The 17,282-nt window shown below is 36.8% G+C and overlaps 1 protein-coding gene across 2 annotated transcripts in view; it reads left to right on the plus strand.

Annotated features, from left to right (window-relative positions):
* Nucleotides 1-16,514, plus strand: part of DHX57 (DExH-box helicase 57) — a 56,234-nt gene extending 39,720 nt beyond the window's left edge. For both annotated transcript variants that reach the window (XM_079109851.1, XM_079109852.1), the window contains exons 17-24: nucleotides 2,110-2,386; nucleotides 5,959-6,054; nucleotides 6,140-6,223; nucleotides 8,740-8,874; nucleotides 9,587-9,661; nucleotides 13,044-13,178; nucleotides 14,108-14,308; nucleotides 15,562-16,514. In XM_079109851.1, the coding sequence (XP_078965977.1) occupies nucleotides 2,110-2,386; nucleotides 5,959-6,054; nucleotides 6,140-6,223; nucleotides 8,740-8,874; nucleotides 9,587-9,661; nucleotides 13,044-13,178; nucleotides 14,108-14,308; nucleotides 15,562-15,705 (1,147 nt within the window). In that variant the 3' untranslated portion in view covers nucleotides 15,706-16,514. The remainder of the gene's footprint in view (nucleotides 1-2,109; nucleotides 2,387-5,958; nucleotides 6,055-6,139; nucleotides 6,224-8,739; nucleotides 8,875-9,586; nucleotides 9,662-13,043; nucleotides 13,179-14,107; nucleotides 14,309-15,561) is intronic.
* Nucleotides 16,515-17,282: the final 768 nt, after the last annotated feature.

Consider the following 17,282-nt stretch of genomic DNA (forward strand, 5'->3'; position numbering starts at 1 on the left):
TGTTATTGAGTCTAGGAAGCCTTTGATTCAACATTTCTAAAAACTTGCTTGACAATATGTAAGAACTGTAAAATTATCCATGCTCTTTGAGCCAGTTGTTCCCTTGAGGGCGAATGCCCATAAAAAAATCACTGAGAGGGGGAAAAACTACTCATACAAAACTGTTATAGCTCTTCTTTTCTGTAGCAGGTGCACTTTGAGAGCCTTACGTTTGCCAGGCACTGGGCTCAGCACTAGGGGTACTGCAGGATAAAAAAACATTGCATCCATAGTTAGGCCTTAAGAAATTAGGGGAGTAAGGGACTGGTAGTACAGTCCTGTGGTAGAACACTTGCCTAGCATGCTCAAGGCCCTGATCAATCCCAGGTACTATAAGAAAAAAAGGTTAAGAAACTGGGAAAGAGCTGATGCCCTGAACTAAGGTAGTGGCAGTGCAGATGGAGAGGAGCGAAGGGATTCTAGAGAACTTCAAAAGTTGATTGACCCCTGAAGGGAGGGTAAGAGAAGGGGGAAATGTATGTAGAGTAAGTAAGTGCATTTGTGTCAGTGCATGTCTTAAAGTGAAATACCTTAGTTGGGAAAAAGCTAAGTACCAAGTATGTACACACTAATAAAAATGTGAAACAGTATATTTTTAAGTTGACAACATGAAAGGAATTATAAGTGAAATAAGTAAAATTTTATGTGTGTTATATTTTTCTCTTCTGAAAAGTTGTCGAAGTTCATAATATAAAATCCTAGTTTTTCAAAATCTATAACAAGGTGAGACTCAATGTCAATTAATTTTATAAATAATTGCCGTGTGATTTTATTCATGAGAAAAGAGTAAATAGATCATTTGAGGTTTTTTCATAAATACCTTTAATTGGGTAGCTACACTAATCACTTACAGTTATTATTATGCTAAGAATACTTAGAACATGAGATCTACTCTCTTAATAATTTTTTGTGTGTGGTGGGGGTGCTGGGGATTGAACCCAGGGAAACTCTACCTCTGAGGTACATCCCTGACCTCTTTTATTTTTTTAACTTTGAGATAGGATTGTGCTAAGTTGCCAAGACTGGCCTTGAACTTGGGATCCTCCTGTCTTAGCGCCTCCCAAATCTCTGGGATTATTTATAGGCACATGCTACTAGGCCTGGCCCTCTTAACAAATTTTTAAGCATATAACACAATCATTAACCATAGGTACAATGTTGTACAGCACATCTCTAGCTTATGCATTGTGCATAAGTGAAACTGTATGGCTGTGGAACAGCAACTCCCCATTTCCTCCATGCTCTCAGTCCCTAGCAGCCATCATTTTACTCGGCTTATATGTGTTTGACCATTGTAGATACCTCATATAAGGGAAATCATGTATTATTTTTCCTGTGATGGGCTTTTATTACTTTACATTATTCTCACTCAGTGTTCACCCATGTTATACATTGCTGAATTTCCTTCTTTTTTAAGACTGAGTAGTATTCCATGGTATATGTACCATATTGGCTTTATCCACTCATCTGTCAATAGACATTCCAGTTGTTTTCACCTCTTGGCTATTGATAATGTTGCAGTGAACAGAGAAGTGTAGGTATCTCTTAGAGATACTGATTTCAGTTTTTTTGGATGAATACCCAGAAATAGGACTTCTGAGTCATTTGGTAGTTTCTATTTTAATTTTTCGAGGAATCTCTGTCTGTTTTACATAATAACTATGCCATTTTACATTCCCACCAACAGTGTGCAGGGCTTCCAACTTCTTCACATTATTACCAACATTTTTATCATTTGAATTCTGTTTCATAATTTGAACCTACTATCATAGAAGGAAGCATTTTGAAAGTTTATAAAAAGAATTTTATTCTGAATATAAATAAGTTTCAAAATCTGCAAGTGTTTCTCTAGTTTATTGCTAGGAAAACTAGACGATACACAAGATTTTTAAATTTTTATTTAAACTAGCATTATATAGTTGTCAAATAAAACATAAAACTGGGAAATTATAATTTTTTCTTGAGAAATTATTCCTCTGCATCATTCCATCTGATAAAAAATGGACAAATTATTATTTTGTTTTCTTTTTTGCCTATTATATGAGTGTATTTTTTTTTCTTTTTTTTCAGAATTAAAATTTTAGAGATGTTTAACACTCATAATCTGCAATCTGTGTTCTCTCGGCTCATTGAACCTCCACATGCTGATTCTCTCCGTGCCTCAAAAATACGATTACGAGATTTGGGAGCATTAACTCCAGATGAAAAATTGACCCCTCTAGGATATCATTTGGCCTCTCTGCCCGTGGATGTGAGAATCGGCAAACTGATGCTCTTTGGGTCTATCTTCCGCTGTTTGGATCCTGCTCTCACCATTGCTGCCAGCTTGGCCTTTAAGTCTCCTTTTGTAAGTAAACAACATTCCTGTAGAGTTTATGCCTTGGGTATCTTAAGGGGACCCTGAAGGCTTCGGGGGTGTGTGATCCCCTAAAAATATTGCATATTGGATATGAATTTTCCAGGGCACAATGTCTTCTGATCCTCAAAGGAATCCATGCCCCAAATAAAGACTAAGAACTACAAATATAACTTATTAAAAATAATCTGTGCTTTTTATTCTATATGCTATACTTGTTCATTATAGAAAAATCAAAAAATACAAACCAGCAAAAGATGCCTTGCATGATTTTAAAAGGCAATAAATATGTTGAAGCACTTTTAAAAATAGCTTTATTGAAATACAATTCACACTTATAGTTTTCCTTTTAAAGTATACAATTCAATAATTTTTAGGTGCTGCGGGAGTGATTCAGTGGTAGAGAGCGCTTGCCTAGCATATGTGTGGCCCTGAGTTCAATTCCTTGCAGCATAAATAAATAAATGTTTTTAATAATGTGCTAAAATCCCTCCACAGTTTTAAAAACAAAACAACAACCAAAAAGAAACCCTTAGCTGTTACTCACCTATTGCTCTTTGCTAATATTTTGCTATAGATTTTTTTCATCTGTGTCCATAAAAGATTTCTCATGATGTCTTTGACTTTGGTATCTTAAGATACCTTTGCTTTTGCTATGTTGATTGCATAGGATAAGTTAAGAAGTGTTTCTTCCTATTCTATATTTTTGGAAGAGTTTGTGAATAATTGGTATTAATTCCTCTTAAGTGGTTAGTAGAATTCAGTGGTGAAGTGACCCTGGCTTGGGGATTTATGTGAGTAGTATTTTTATTATTTTTACTAATTGAGTGTCTTTGCTTGTAGGTTTATTTATATTGTTTATTTCTTTTTGAATTGGTTTTGTTAATGTTTATCCAGTAATTTGTTTGTCTCAGCTAAGGTATTTAATTTATTGGTATACAATTGTTCATAGTATTCCTTTGTATTCCTGTAGGATTATTAGTAATATCCCCTTTTTAAGATTCTAGTAATTTGTGATGTCTCTCTTGGTTAATCTATCCAAAGTTTTGGTAATTTTGTTGTTCTTTTCAGAGAACCACTTAGGGTTTCATTGATTTTTCTCAGTTTTTTTTTTTTTTTCTATTTTATTAATATCTTCTTTTCTTCTGCTGCTTGCTTTAGGTTTAGTTTGCTCTTCTTTTTCCAATGTCTTAAAGTGGAAGAGTAGATTATAGTGTTCAGATCTTGCATCATTTTTTAAATGTTTTTATTAGTACATTATAGTAATACATAATAATGGAGTTCATTTTGACATATTCTTAAGTACATTTTAACATAGTTTGCTTCATTTCAGTCCCCAGTACTTCTCCTTTCTTTTCTTCTTTTTTAAAAGTATTCTTTTTTTTTTTAACCTGAATGTTATTTATTTATTTATTTATTTATTTATTTTTATGTGATGCTGAGGATCAAACCCAGTGCCTCACACGTGCTAGGCAAATGCTCTTCCATGAGCCACAACCCCAGCCCCTCTCATATTTTTTAATACAAGCATTTACTGTTATCAGTTTTACTCTGGGGACTGAAGATTTTTGCTTTTCTTTTCCTTTTTTCATAGGTGTAGGCATGTGTTGTTTAATTTCTACATATTTGTGAGTCTCTCAGTTTTTTTTTCTCTTATGATTTCTAATTCAGTCCATTGTGGTCATGGAAATATTGCTTGTATTATTTCAGTCCTTCAAAATTTTTTGAGGGACTGGGGTTGTGGCTGAGTGGTAGAGTGCTTGCCTCACATCTGAGGCACTGGGTTCAGTTCTCAGCATCACATATAAATAAATAAAATAAAGGTCCATTGACAAATACAAAAATATTTTAAAAAACAACTTACTGAGCTTTGTTTTATAGGCAAGCATGCGGTCTTTCCTGGGGAGTGTTCCACGTACACGTCAGAAGAATGGATCTTCTGCTGTTGTTGGGTGGAATATCAGCCTGCCTTTATTTGTACCATGGCTTATCTTATATGATAGGGGAATAGATGATGTAAATAATTGCTTTTTCAGTTTTTAGTGTTACACTTCATGGAAATGTAAACTTGGAAATCTGAAAAAGAATCTTAGTGCAGCTCCTTCATTTAACAACAAATGATAAAATCAAGCACTAGAAGAGATGACACACCTTGCTTGGGCATACACAGTCAGCATGAACTTTGTGAACAGGACTTCCCATTGCCTGTTTTTCATCATCTCAATGAAATCACTCACTGTTTTCTTTTATTGGAATTTGGAAAGACTCGTTAGAAATATGGATGTCATCCTTAGCCAAAATCGAGCACCCGTCCTTTGCTGGGCTCTGTAAATGTAATAGTAATCTCCCAAATGTAATCATTTCCCACTGAATTTCCTAAGAAAGAAGGAATTTTATTTTCAAATAGAAAATAAAATTTTAGCCAGGCATGATGGCACACACCTGCAATAGCAGCCACTTGGGAGACCAGAGCAGGAAGCTCACAAATTCAAGGCCAGCTACAGCCACTTACCAAGACATTGTATCAAAACAAAAAATAAAAAGGGCTGGGGATATAGCTCAGTGGTAAAGCACCCCTTGGTTCAATCCCCAGTACCAAAAAAACAAACGAAAGAGAGAGAGAGAGAATTGTATTTTGGCTGTTGTGTTACCTATCAAGTTATTCAAATATACAAAAATTTGAGAGAAGCACTGGAGGTGGTTTCAAATGATATTCAGTGGTGTTGCAGCGAGGGCCTTGGTGTAGCTTGCCATGAGGAACTGCTACAGCTTATGCTGGTATCTTCAGAACCTGAGAAAGAAAGAATTAACATGTAGGAGGGCAGAAAGCAGTGAAAATTTACTTCTCTGCTTATTTTACAAATTTATAGGAAAAAAGGAAGATCTGTGAACATTATAGAAAATAGGAGGAAAATATTACTTATGGGGAGAGAAGCAGGAGATACTCAACTCTAAAAGATGGAAAAGAATCTATAAAATAAGAACTTTATCAGCATGTGCAAGGCCCCGGGTTCAAGCCCCAGCACTGCAAGAAACGGGGAAAAGAGGAAAAAAATAATCTGTAAGAGAAAGATGCCACAGTGATAACAGAAATCCTTGTTTTAGATGTAGTTTTAAGATTGAATTGCTCTGACTGGGGTTGCAGCTCAGTGGCAGAGCACTTGCCTAGCATGTGTGAGGCACTGGGTTCGATTCTCAGCACCACATATAAGTAAGTAAATAAAATAAAGGCCCATTGACAACTAAAAAAATTAAAAAAAAAAAAAAAAAAAAAAAAAAAAAAAGATTGAATTACTCTTTGAAAACTCTTGCCACTTGGAACTAAAAGACCCAAAAGAGCTTTTTTTGGGTGGGTGGACAGTTAGGTGGGTGGACAGACTCACAGGAAAGAAAAGACCATTAGCTTGCCAGTTACTACCATTCTTGCCTTTAACCAGCTGACCCACAGGGTATGCTTTGTTCCACACAAAGAGCTGCCCCAGGCAGCTGGCTTCAGCATTAGGAAAATGCCATTTGAAACCTCAGATAAAATGTGTCCTTCAAATCCAGTTTTCCTTACTTAGGTGTCTCCCTGGGATAAAAAAGAGGAAGCCAACCAGAAAAAGCTGGAATTTGCATTTGCAAACAGTGATTATCTGGCCCTTCTGAGAGCATATAAGGTAAGTATATAACCAAATAGCTTTGGTTACCAGAGTTGGCACTAAAAACAGAATGAATGCAGTTTGATTTTTCTCCACAATTTAGGGATGGCAGCTGAGTGCAAAAGAAGGTGTGCGTGCAAGTTATAATTACTGCAGACAAAACTTCTTGTCAGGAAGAGTTCTGCAGGTGAGTTGTTTCTGTGACAGTTTGTTTTCATTCATTTTCCAAAAACTATAGTAGCTTGCCAGAGGGCATTGCAACTTTATCTCCCTTGTCCTGTCTTGACATCGAAAATGTTATTTCTGGAGTATGCTTAGCTTTCCCAGCTGTGTAAAATGGACTGAACTATGACATCAGTCTTCTGTGCTCAAACTTTCAACTAAACCATTTCTCCTTGGAGGTGACCTTTTCTTAATATGGAAGATAGGATAGAATATTGGCACAGTGGAAATTACATCTTACTAGAAGTCAGTTTTCTTAGAAATTATATATACCATGTGCTCTTAGCCTGGATCCATAAACTCCAGAAACTACATGGAATATCATGTGCTTGTACTTATGTGCATTATTCTGGGGGAAAGATCATAGTTTCCATCAGAGGCTTAAAGGGCTCTATGACCATCTGCAACCCCTTACTTTCTCCCCAAAACCAAAGAACTAATACTGAAAGATTTTCTTTGTTAGTTTTTCTTATGCTCATCAGAACCTACTGTGTCAATAATGAGTATACGAGAGAGGTTTATTGTCTTCTGTGTAATAACAGACAGGACTTTTGCCCACTTTTTGTGGCACTGTTTTAGGCTTCCTCTCAAAGTGGTCTGAGAAGCCAAAATAATAATGGTGCATGTCTCTTTAAAGCATTTATTTTACTGAAAAGATTTTGGGGCTAGAGGAGGGGAAGAACTTTCATATTAAATACTGATATGTCATGTAATAGAACATAAAACCAGTGTTCCTAGTACTTGCCATTACATGACATCCATTTATGTAATTCTTTGTCTGGCAAGTTCCATTAGACCAAAAACCTATCTTTTGTTCAGAGTGTATCCCCAGTACCTTAGCACATAGTTGGCACTTAGTAAAGATTCATTGGAAGAATGCATGGATGAGTGAATTTGGTTACTGAAGATGAAGTAAAAGACCTCAAGGCTATCCCAGTATTTGCCTTCATTCTCTTCTGCCTTTCGGTGTACTGTGGAGAGACATTTTGAGAAGACAAGGACTGTAGCTTTATTCTGAGTACTTCAAAACCAATAATTTTCAGTCCTGAATGCCTGTTAGATTCACCTGAGGAGACTGAAAAATAAGTAAAATGTTCAGTTTCCACCTAGGCCCATGAAATCTGGATCTCTTGGACAACTAAACCTAGTCTACTATTGTCATTGTTGTTGTTCAGTTAACCATGTGACTCAATATGTGCCAGGGTTGAGAATCACTGATCTAAAATGGTATGTGGAGTGTGTACATGTATGTGCTTGTGTGTGTGTTGTCATTGTAAATACTAAGCTTTTTTAAGTAAAAATGATAGGATTTCTTTTAAATTACATTTCTTACTAAATGTATTCTTTTTCTTCAGGCTGTATATAGATTTTGCTGTGTCTATGAAGTTAAGAGTTCCCTCTTCTCATTAAACTCCAGCTTGGATTATAAAATTGTGTGTGTGTGTATGTGCGTGCGTGTGTGTGTGTGTGTGTAGAACTCAGGGCACACTACCACTGAGCTACATTCCCAGCCCTTTTTATTTTTTATTTTGAGAGAAGGTTTCACGAAGTTGCTCAGGCTGATCTCAAACCTGTGATTGTCCTGACCTCAGCCTCCTGAGTAGCTGGGAGAAGAAGGATTTTGGAAACAACCATGTGCCACCATGTGTGACTGTATGATTTTTATAAGATCTCAATGAAAACCTTGTGATAAAATAGAAACTGGTATATTTAGTTCATAGTTATATTTTGCCATGTTATCCATGTGTAATTGAGACATTGAAGGAATATACTTAAGAAAATTGTCATCAGGGTTGGGTTGTTTAGTTTTCACTTCCTCGGATTATCATTATCTCCTTCTCTAGTGTCAGATATGTAACTTCCAAAAAAATTTTTTTTTAGTACTGAGGATTGAACCCAGGACTCATGCATGCTAAGTAAGCTACAAAAAGGAGTGTCCAAATCTAAAACATTTAATAATGTCCCATTCCTAAGAATTGATGTGAGCCATCAAGACCACAAGGTAGGAAAAAGAAAGAAAGTTTTGCAGAATTCCATTAAGAGAAACATTAGCCAGTCTAGGCACAGCTAAGGAACTGAGAGGACATGAACAGAAAAGCAACAGAAAAAGGTAGATAGCAGACAGTGCCACAAGCAAAATAAACTATATTTTTTGTTGTCCTAAAAATTTTCAGAAAAATAAGACTGACTCCATTTCCATTGAAAATGTTTAAAAATGTAGAGTTAAATAAATGATCCATGGGTTTTCTGCTATTTTTGAATTTCCGGTTACTCTCACCTCTGTCTGCCAGTTTGTATAAATGAAAACTGTCTTTTTGGAAATGAGCAGACAAGATCATCCTTGTACCTGTTTGATGAGTCCAGATGGTTCTCTTTGCTGCCCGCTGAAGTTATACATTTGTGTAATCTCTCTTGTTGTAAGACTGGACACCCACCTTTGCTATGCTGATGCCCCTTCTTAAAGGTTTCCACTTTTTTCAGGAAATGGCCAGCCTCAAACGACAATTCACTGAACTATTATCGGATATAGGTTTTGTAAAGGAAGGACTCAGAGCAAGGGAAATTGAGAAAAGGGCCCAAGGAGGAGATGGTGTCCTAGATGCCACAGGAGAAGAGGTAAAAAATGTATAGTTACTTCTTATTTCTACTTAATTAGCACATGAATTAAATATGCATTCTGAAACACTTGTGTACATTCTTTTTCACTTAAGTCCTGTCAACAGGGGCTAGTGGCATTCTTGATTTTCTTCTTTCCACCAGTGTATCAGCTAACACTCATATGAGAACAGGAGGGTTTTTCTGTTCATTGCTGTTTTTTTGTTTTTTAAATTTCATAGTAGTTTTTAATTCATGAAAGTACAGTAGACTTCCAGTAATGTTTCTCAAATCAGGACAGTCTTTGTCCAACCAAGGACAGTCCTATAATTGTAGGAAGAGTACTTCTTCAAGATAAATTTGGTGTTCTTCTGTTTTGGAGATTCCACACATTTCATGAACCAGAATCTTTCTCTCCACTGATACTTAGCAAAACTGGACTTTTTTTTTTTTTAAATAACCTCACATCACAATCAGAAACACTGGTTTTTATAATTGCTTTGCAGTAATCTAGAGAGTCATTATGAGCTCCTCAAAGTGGCTGCTGTGTGACTGAGTCAGGAGATTTATTTTTTACTTAGACAAAATTTTTCTAGCAAAGAAATAGAAATTAGATGCTTTTTTTAAAATTTAAGATAGCGATCACATGAAATATAATCATAAATTCCAGACAGAAGTAGCCACATTACTTGATAAAATTGCTTGTAGGATTAATGCTGTATTTCTCTCCTAGGCAAACTCAAATGCTGAGAACCCCAAGCTGATATCAGCAATGCTATGTGCTGCTCTTTATCCAAATGTAGTGCAGGTAACAAAACATTTTTCCTGGAACCTTCTATTTCTTGTTTGTTTTGTAACAAGGGGATAAACTTAAATAAAGTATGCTTATCAATCATCCTAAAGAGATACAAACAGCTCATGTATATTTGGTATACATTTTCAATTCTCCCAATCTGTATAGATATATCATTCAAGGATATATTTATTGTGTAAATTGAGGTACCTTTTTTGTGTGATGCTAGGATTGGAACCTAGGGTCTCCTGCATGTTAGGCAAACACTACCCCTGAACTGTAGCCCCAACCAGTCCTTTTTTTTTTAAATTTTGAATCAGGATCTCACTAAATTGTCCAGGATGGCTTCAAACTTGGAATCCTCTTGCCTTAACCTCCCAAGTAGGAATTATAGGGTACACCACTGTGCCCAGATAATGAAGTGCCTTTTTAATCCTTCTGACATATTATTACATTCTAGAAATTAGAGTGAACATAAATATCACTTTTCTAGCCAACCTGTATGTAATTAACCTTCCCGGTTAGGTAGAAACTTGATTCTACTACATTTTCCTTTATGCTTTCTACTCTGGACTAAAATTAGAGAACAAATCATACAAATCTGTGCCTTGCCAGAGGCCACCCATGGCCAACCTCTGGAAACCCTCCTTGGGTGTGCTTTTGGACTTTTACCTGAGTTTTGATTATCTAGCTCTAATAAGGGACCATTTCAAACTTAGAAAGAATGGATTTGAATGTGGTAGGGTACCGAATCAAGGCCCTAACTTTTGTTAATGCTCAGTTGAAATCTGATGATTAATTTATGGCTTATTTTCTGCTTAGCACTTGCTCGCTTTTTGAACTGTGAAATTTGCTGTAAAAAATCATTTGTAGCGGGGCTGGGGATATAGCTCAGTTGGTAGAGTGCTTGCTTTGCATGCACAAGGCCCTGGGTTCAATCCCCAGTGCCACCAAAAAAAAAAAATTTTGTATATGCACAAGGCCCTAGCTTAGATCCCAGCACTGCTTTAAAAAAAAAAAAAAAAAAATCATTTGGATATAGGTCTGCTGCTTTTGATATTATGCTATGGTTATGTAAGGTGTTATCCTTGGGGGAAACTGGGTGGTCACAAAGAACTCTCTGTACTTATGGCAACTTTCTGTGACCCTATAGTTCTTATGAAATGTAAATGTAAATAGTTTTTTTTTTTAATAAAATGAGAAAAACTCGTTTGAAGACTTAAAAGTGTAGAAACAAAAACCCTGGCCAGGCGTGGTGGTGCACACCTGTAATCCCAGCAACTGAGGAGGTTGAGGCAGGAGGATCACAAGTTCAAAACCAGTCTCAGCAACTTAGTGAAGCCCTAAGCATCTTAGCAAGACCCTGTCTCAAAATAAAAAAATAAAAAAGGTAGGCAAAGGACATGAAGGAATATACAATGCATACACAAAAACAAAATTCAACCAGGCGTGGTGGCACACACCTGTAATCCCAGCAGCTCCAGAGGCCAAGGCAGGAGGATCAAGAGTTCAAAGCCAGCCTCAGCAACAGCAAGGCACTAAGCAACTCAGTGAGACCCTGTCGCTAAATAAAATACAAAATAGGGCTGAGGATGTGACTCGATGGTTGAGAGCCCCTGAGTTCAATCTCTGGTACCCAAAACAACAAACAAACAAAAACAAAAACAAAAAATTCAGTGTTAGCACAGAAAACTGTGAGTTAAAAGTGGCACATGGTGGTGCACACCTGTAATCCCAGTTACTCAAGAATCTGAAGCACAAGGGTCACAAATTCCAGGCTAGCTTGGACAAGTGGGGATGTAACTCAGTGCAGAAGGTCCTGGGTTCTAACCACAGTACTGCAAAAAAAATAAAAATGCAAATTAAAACAACAAAGAAGCCAGGTGTGATTGTGCATGCCTATAACTCCACCTGTTTGAGAATGAGGCAAGAGAATGGCAAGTTCAAGGCCAGTCTTGGCAACTTATTGAGACCCTGTCTCAAAATAAAAGATAGAAAGGACTGGGGATGTAGTTCAATGGTAAAGGTTCCGAGTTCAATCCTTGTGCCACAAAAATAAATGAGTAAAAGTTTTTAGAACTAAAACAACAAAAAGATACCTTTTTTTTCATTTTTCAAATTGGCAAAATTTGTAAAAAACTTAGTGCCATGCTGGCATGAGACCCTCAACATAACCACTGTAGCTCTGAGTGGGAATAAAATTTTACATACCCTTCTTCTATAGAAGTTTCATTTCTGGAGCTTACTATTAGAAAATAGTTGCAGATATGCACAAAGATACAGCAAACAATCTAAATTTCCAATTAAAGGAAATTTATTGGTGATGCTATAATTTCTTATAATAAGGTATTATATAATCCTTGAGAATTACATCTTAGGAAAATATTTAACAACATGGAAAAATAGTCTCAATGTATTAAGTAGGAAAAGGTCCTATTTTAGTTTCAATACATGTGTATCTTTTTATTTATATTATTTTGTACCTGTGGTTTTCTATATATAAACATAAATGTAGTAGAACTAAAATACTTATCAGTAATGCTAGTTTTTTTTAACCATGTAGTTAGATTTTTTTCTTACATATTTTTACAATAAACATTATTTTGCTGGGGCTGGGGTTGTGGCTCAGTGGTAGAACACTCGCTTAGCATGTGCAAGGCACTGGTTCGATCCTCGGCACCACATATAAATAAACAATAAAATAAAGGTATTGTGCCCATCTACAACTAAAGAATATTTTTAAAATACATTATTTTGCAAAAATATAAATTTTATGTGTATATAAAATCAGATTTTCAGTATTTTTCAAATGAAATAATAATCTGTAGAATTTTTTTTGTTCTGAAAGAAATTTATTTAGAAACATTATAATGGAATCAAGATTGATACTCAATTTCCTGCTCCTGTGTTACCAGCTGGATCTCTGCACCTGATAGTCAATACAGGCCCAAGATGCCAGGCACAGTGGCATGGTCCTGTAGTCTCAGCTACTATGTAGGCCAGCCTGGGCAACACAGTGACCTTGTCTCAAAGAAACAAAAAAGAAACCTCTTTTAGGCCTGAGGATATAGCTCAGTGGTAAAGTGCTTATCTAGCATGTATGAGGGCCTGGGACCCATCCTCAGCACCAAAAATAAAAAGCTGCAGACGTTATGCAACTAGTTGCTCCCCTTGTGGCTGCTCTATGGTATAGATCCCCAAAGGTACTGCACCTACCATGAAGTGGTAGTTAAAAAAATAAAATTAAAAAGTGTGCTATGCTGTTTTCAAAAGGAAACAAAGTAAGAAATGAAAGAACAGCAAAGCTATTCAAACAAGACTGGTTTGTGCTGAGGGACATGTCCTACAATGAAAGTATGTATATTATAATCTATTTTGACAAATATTTGTTGTTCAGGTGAAGAGCCCAGAAGGAAAATTTCAGAAGACCAGTACTGGTGCTGTCAGAATGCAACCAAAATCAGCTGAGTTGAAGTTTGTTACAAAGAATGATGGATATGTACACATTCACCCTTCCTCCGTGAATTACCAGGTCAGAATGGTGGTGTATACTTATGTTCATCTATGGCAGGTCCTGGGTGAGAAACAGTTGCTTAAATCAGGCACACCTTGTTTAATCATTTGTTGTGTCCGCTACTATACCACTGACTTAAAGAAGGTTGAATAATTACAAACAGACTAGCAATGGGACTGTTTCTAGAAAAACTATTTCTATTTCAAGAAAATTCTACTGGCTATTAAAAAAAAAAAAAAAAAAACCCTCAAGTCTGCTTTTAAATATAAAATTGTGGACTGAGGATATAGCTGTTGGTAGAGTGCTTGCCTTTCAAGCACAAGGCCCTCGGTTAGATCCCCAGCACTGCAATAAATATATATATAAAATTGTTTCTGTACATCGGTGATTTAAAAAGTCATGAGCGCCAGTCATGATGATACAAACCTGTAATCCTAGCTACTTTGGATGCTGAAGCAGGAGAATTGTACTTTTGAAGCCAGCCTCAGCAATTTAGCAGGACCCTGTCTCAAAATAAAAAATATGAAGAGTGGCTTGGGATATAGCTCAGTGGTAGAGTACCCCTAGGTTCAATCCCTAGTACCCTAAAAATATTAATTTAAAAAATTCCTTTTGAACACAGAAAGTTTTGGGTTTCAGTTTTCTGTTTTTGTTTCTTGTAGTGCTGGGGCTCTAACCAAGAGTTTCACACATGCTAGGCAAGTGCTCTACTATTGAGCTCCATCCTCAGCCCTGAACACAAAGTTTGAGATGTTTATTAGAGGCCCAGATGAAGATGGCAAGTAGCTAGTTGCACATATAATCCTGGAACTCAGAGAAATGGTGCAGGCTGGACATTAATTTGGGTATAATTAATGAACAAGCAGTATTTAAATCCATGGGATAGGAGGAATTCTCTTTATATTACCGGTGTCATCACTATTGTCATCTGAGATTTTATGTTATAGGTCAGACACTTCGACAGCCCCTATCTGCTGTACCATGAGAAGATCAAAACAAGTCGGATATTCATCCGTGACTGCAGCATGGTGTCTGTGTACCCACTGGTCTTATTTGGAGGAGGCCAAGTGAATGTGCAGCTTCAAAGAGGAGAGTTCGTTGTCTCCTTGGATGATGGTTGGATCCGTTTTGTAGCTGCTTCTCATCAGGTAAAGGGATGATTGGTCTGTTATTCTTGAGGCTCAGGCCATAAGGGACTTTGATATTTGGAGTACAGAACATTCCTTTAGGGACCAAGAACAGTAGAGCTAATTAAGAGTAAATGATGAGTCTGCAATGGGACATGAAGACAGTAAGGCGGAAGTGAAGCAGAGTTGGTAGAGCATGTACTTACCATGAGGAGGGCTTGGTTTGATACCCAACTCCACACACACACACACACACACACACACACACACACAAGGAAGGAAATGGGTGAAATTAAAATATTTTATATTAATATATTTTATTTAACCTAATACATCCAAAATGTTTTGATTTCAACATGTAATTAACTTAAAGGTCTATCAAAATATTGTACATTTTCTTTCCATACAAAGTCTTTGAAATCTGTTGTGTATTTTATACTCTCAAGTGTATCTCAGTTTGGACCAGCCATATTTCATGTGACCACATTTCATATAGTCACCTATGGAGCAGTGCAGGTCAAGGGGGCCAGGCAAGGTTAGTTTGATTCAGCAGCTCAATCATGACAAAAGTCTGACTGTACTCGTAGTACAGGCCTTTTTATAATATCCTAGCTGCAATAGCTTCTTGCTTCACATCTATTCAGCAAACCATCTAGAAAGGGAAACAGAAACCTTCTTGCCTAGCAGCTCCATCACAGCTTCCTTCCTAAACCAATTGCTGTAACCAAAGGGATGTACTGGCTTTGAAGGCCTGGAGTACCTGAGCCACGCACTCTGGCAAGGCTCACAGTGTGAAGCTCAGGGTCCAAATGGCATAGTCGATGCAGTGGGAAGGGGTAAAAGAGATGTTGAGAAAACATCTAAGTATCCCTACAACATTAGCATAAGCAAAATGCTATAAAAGCATAGTGTGTCCAAAAGCTTGCTTAATATCTGCTATTTTTAATTTTTCATTTTGATTCTCCATTTTTCTGCTTCTCTTGAGACAAAGGGTAAAAGTCAACCATGGTTTCATAATGGAGAATACTTTATAAGCATTGTATTTCCAGAATTAACTTTTTCTTAAAATGAAATATGATAGAGGAGATTTTTTATGATGGACCCCATTTTGTACATAACAAAATGAGAATGTGTTTAGATTGTTTTCCTCCTCATGGAGTTAAAATTAATATCATGAGTCTCAGTGATGGTAATCATAATGGAGCTATTTCCCTCTGATAACCTGTCTTACCCTGTTGCTCCAAGCGCTACTTACACTGCAGCTTTCATTGTAGGTGGCTGAATTAGTCAAGGAACTTCGTTGTGAACTTGACCAGCTCCTCCAGGATAAAATTAAAAACCCAAGCATAGACTTGTGTACCTGTCCCAGAGGCTCCCGGATCATCAGCACAATTGTGAAACTTGTCACCACACAATAAAGACTAGTCTTAAGAGCGCTTGCTCCTCACCTGCCTCTTGCTCACCTGGAAAGTCACAGCCGCACTTCTACCTCGGACTGAAGGCCTGAGCTGGGGCTGGCCCTGGGCTAGGGCAAGCTACAGTCACATGCTGAAGGGACATTTCCACACTTTGTACTTCTAACAAAGTGGGGACACTCCCAGCACAATTTGGAGTGTCAATGATGAGAGAGTCGGAAACCCAGCTTGCCAGTCTTTTTCTCTGTGACTCTTTGGGAGTGAGTGAAATTCACCTGATAACACAAAAGTGAATGTTTAATATAATTCTCTTATAATCTATGTATTCTTTTTCTTCTACTTTTTAATCATGTATGTCTATATATTCTTTTCTCCTATTTTTTATTGGGCATGAGGAGAGAGAATCTGTTTTTTTTCCTGTCATAATAAAGGCTCAATTGAGGGAAGACAGAACAGAGAAGGAAAAACAAACAAAAAAATCATGTGAGCAAGAAAAATAAAAACTTCATTTTAGGCTCTTGGCTACTGAGTAAACTTGATTTGCAAGGGGGCTTTAGTTTTAATCATTAAAGTCACCTTAAAAAGACAAATTTAACTTGGGAGGCTTGAGGCAACCCAGTGAGACCCTGTCTCAAAAAATAAAATTTTTAAAAAGGGGTGGGGGATGGTGGTTGGGGTTGTGGCTCAGTGGTAGAGCACTTGCCTAGCATGTGGAAGGCACTGGGTTTAATCTGCAGTACCTCAAAAAAAAAAAAAAAAAAACAACAATTTAATTAGTTCTGTCTGGAGACTAAAATACAAGCTGATGTTCCCCATGATACTCCTACTCCTATTAAAAGCAGGACAATCCTAGTGTCTTCACTCTAAAGCTCCATTTATGAACTCATCCAGATCCAATGACCATATTTCATATTCCCCAAATGAGAATTATTAAGATATTTCAGGACAGAGTTGGCATAGTTGATGGAAATGTTGCCACACTAGTGTCACATTTATAGCTATAAAAATGCCTTCCCTGAGATGGCTTATTTTCAATACCAGTTGGGTTAATGGGGCACTGGCATTTTGAAAAAACATAAGTACATTTGCATTTTTCTTGGACATTTATCCATGTGGCCAGGAAAGATCCCAAAAGCTGAGTGGAAAATATTGTTTAAACCTCAGGACAGAGCCACTGCAGATTTCCTACTAGAGAGAGAATTCAAATTAATCAACAAAAGCACCTCAGTGGAGGGTATTTACTTTTCAAGGTATTATTTAAGTTTTCTGGAAATCGCCTAGGCTTCTCAAAATAATCATTATCAAGTATGTTTAGACTTAAGTGCATTTGGAAACCTTAGACTAAGCAGTACTTTTTAAAGGCATCAATTCATGTCATTACTTTGCATAAAAAGCATACATGTTCATAGCACCAATAGTATCCAAGTCCTGACTTGCTATTGAAACAAGGTTCATATTACAGAAAGGATTAGGCTGGGATCCTTAGAAGAAATGAAGAAACATGCATTAACTCTCTGAAGAAGTTTTTTTTTTTCTTTTTCCACATTTTTTATTGGCACATTATAATTGTGCATAATGAT

Source organism: Sciurus vulgaris (assembly GCF_902686455.1).
Source record: "Sciurus vulgaris genome assembly, chromosome: 14".
Taxonomy (NCBI): domain Eukaryota; kingdom Metazoa; phylum Chordata; class Mammalia; order Rodentia; family Sciuridae; genus Sciurus; species Sciurus vulgaris.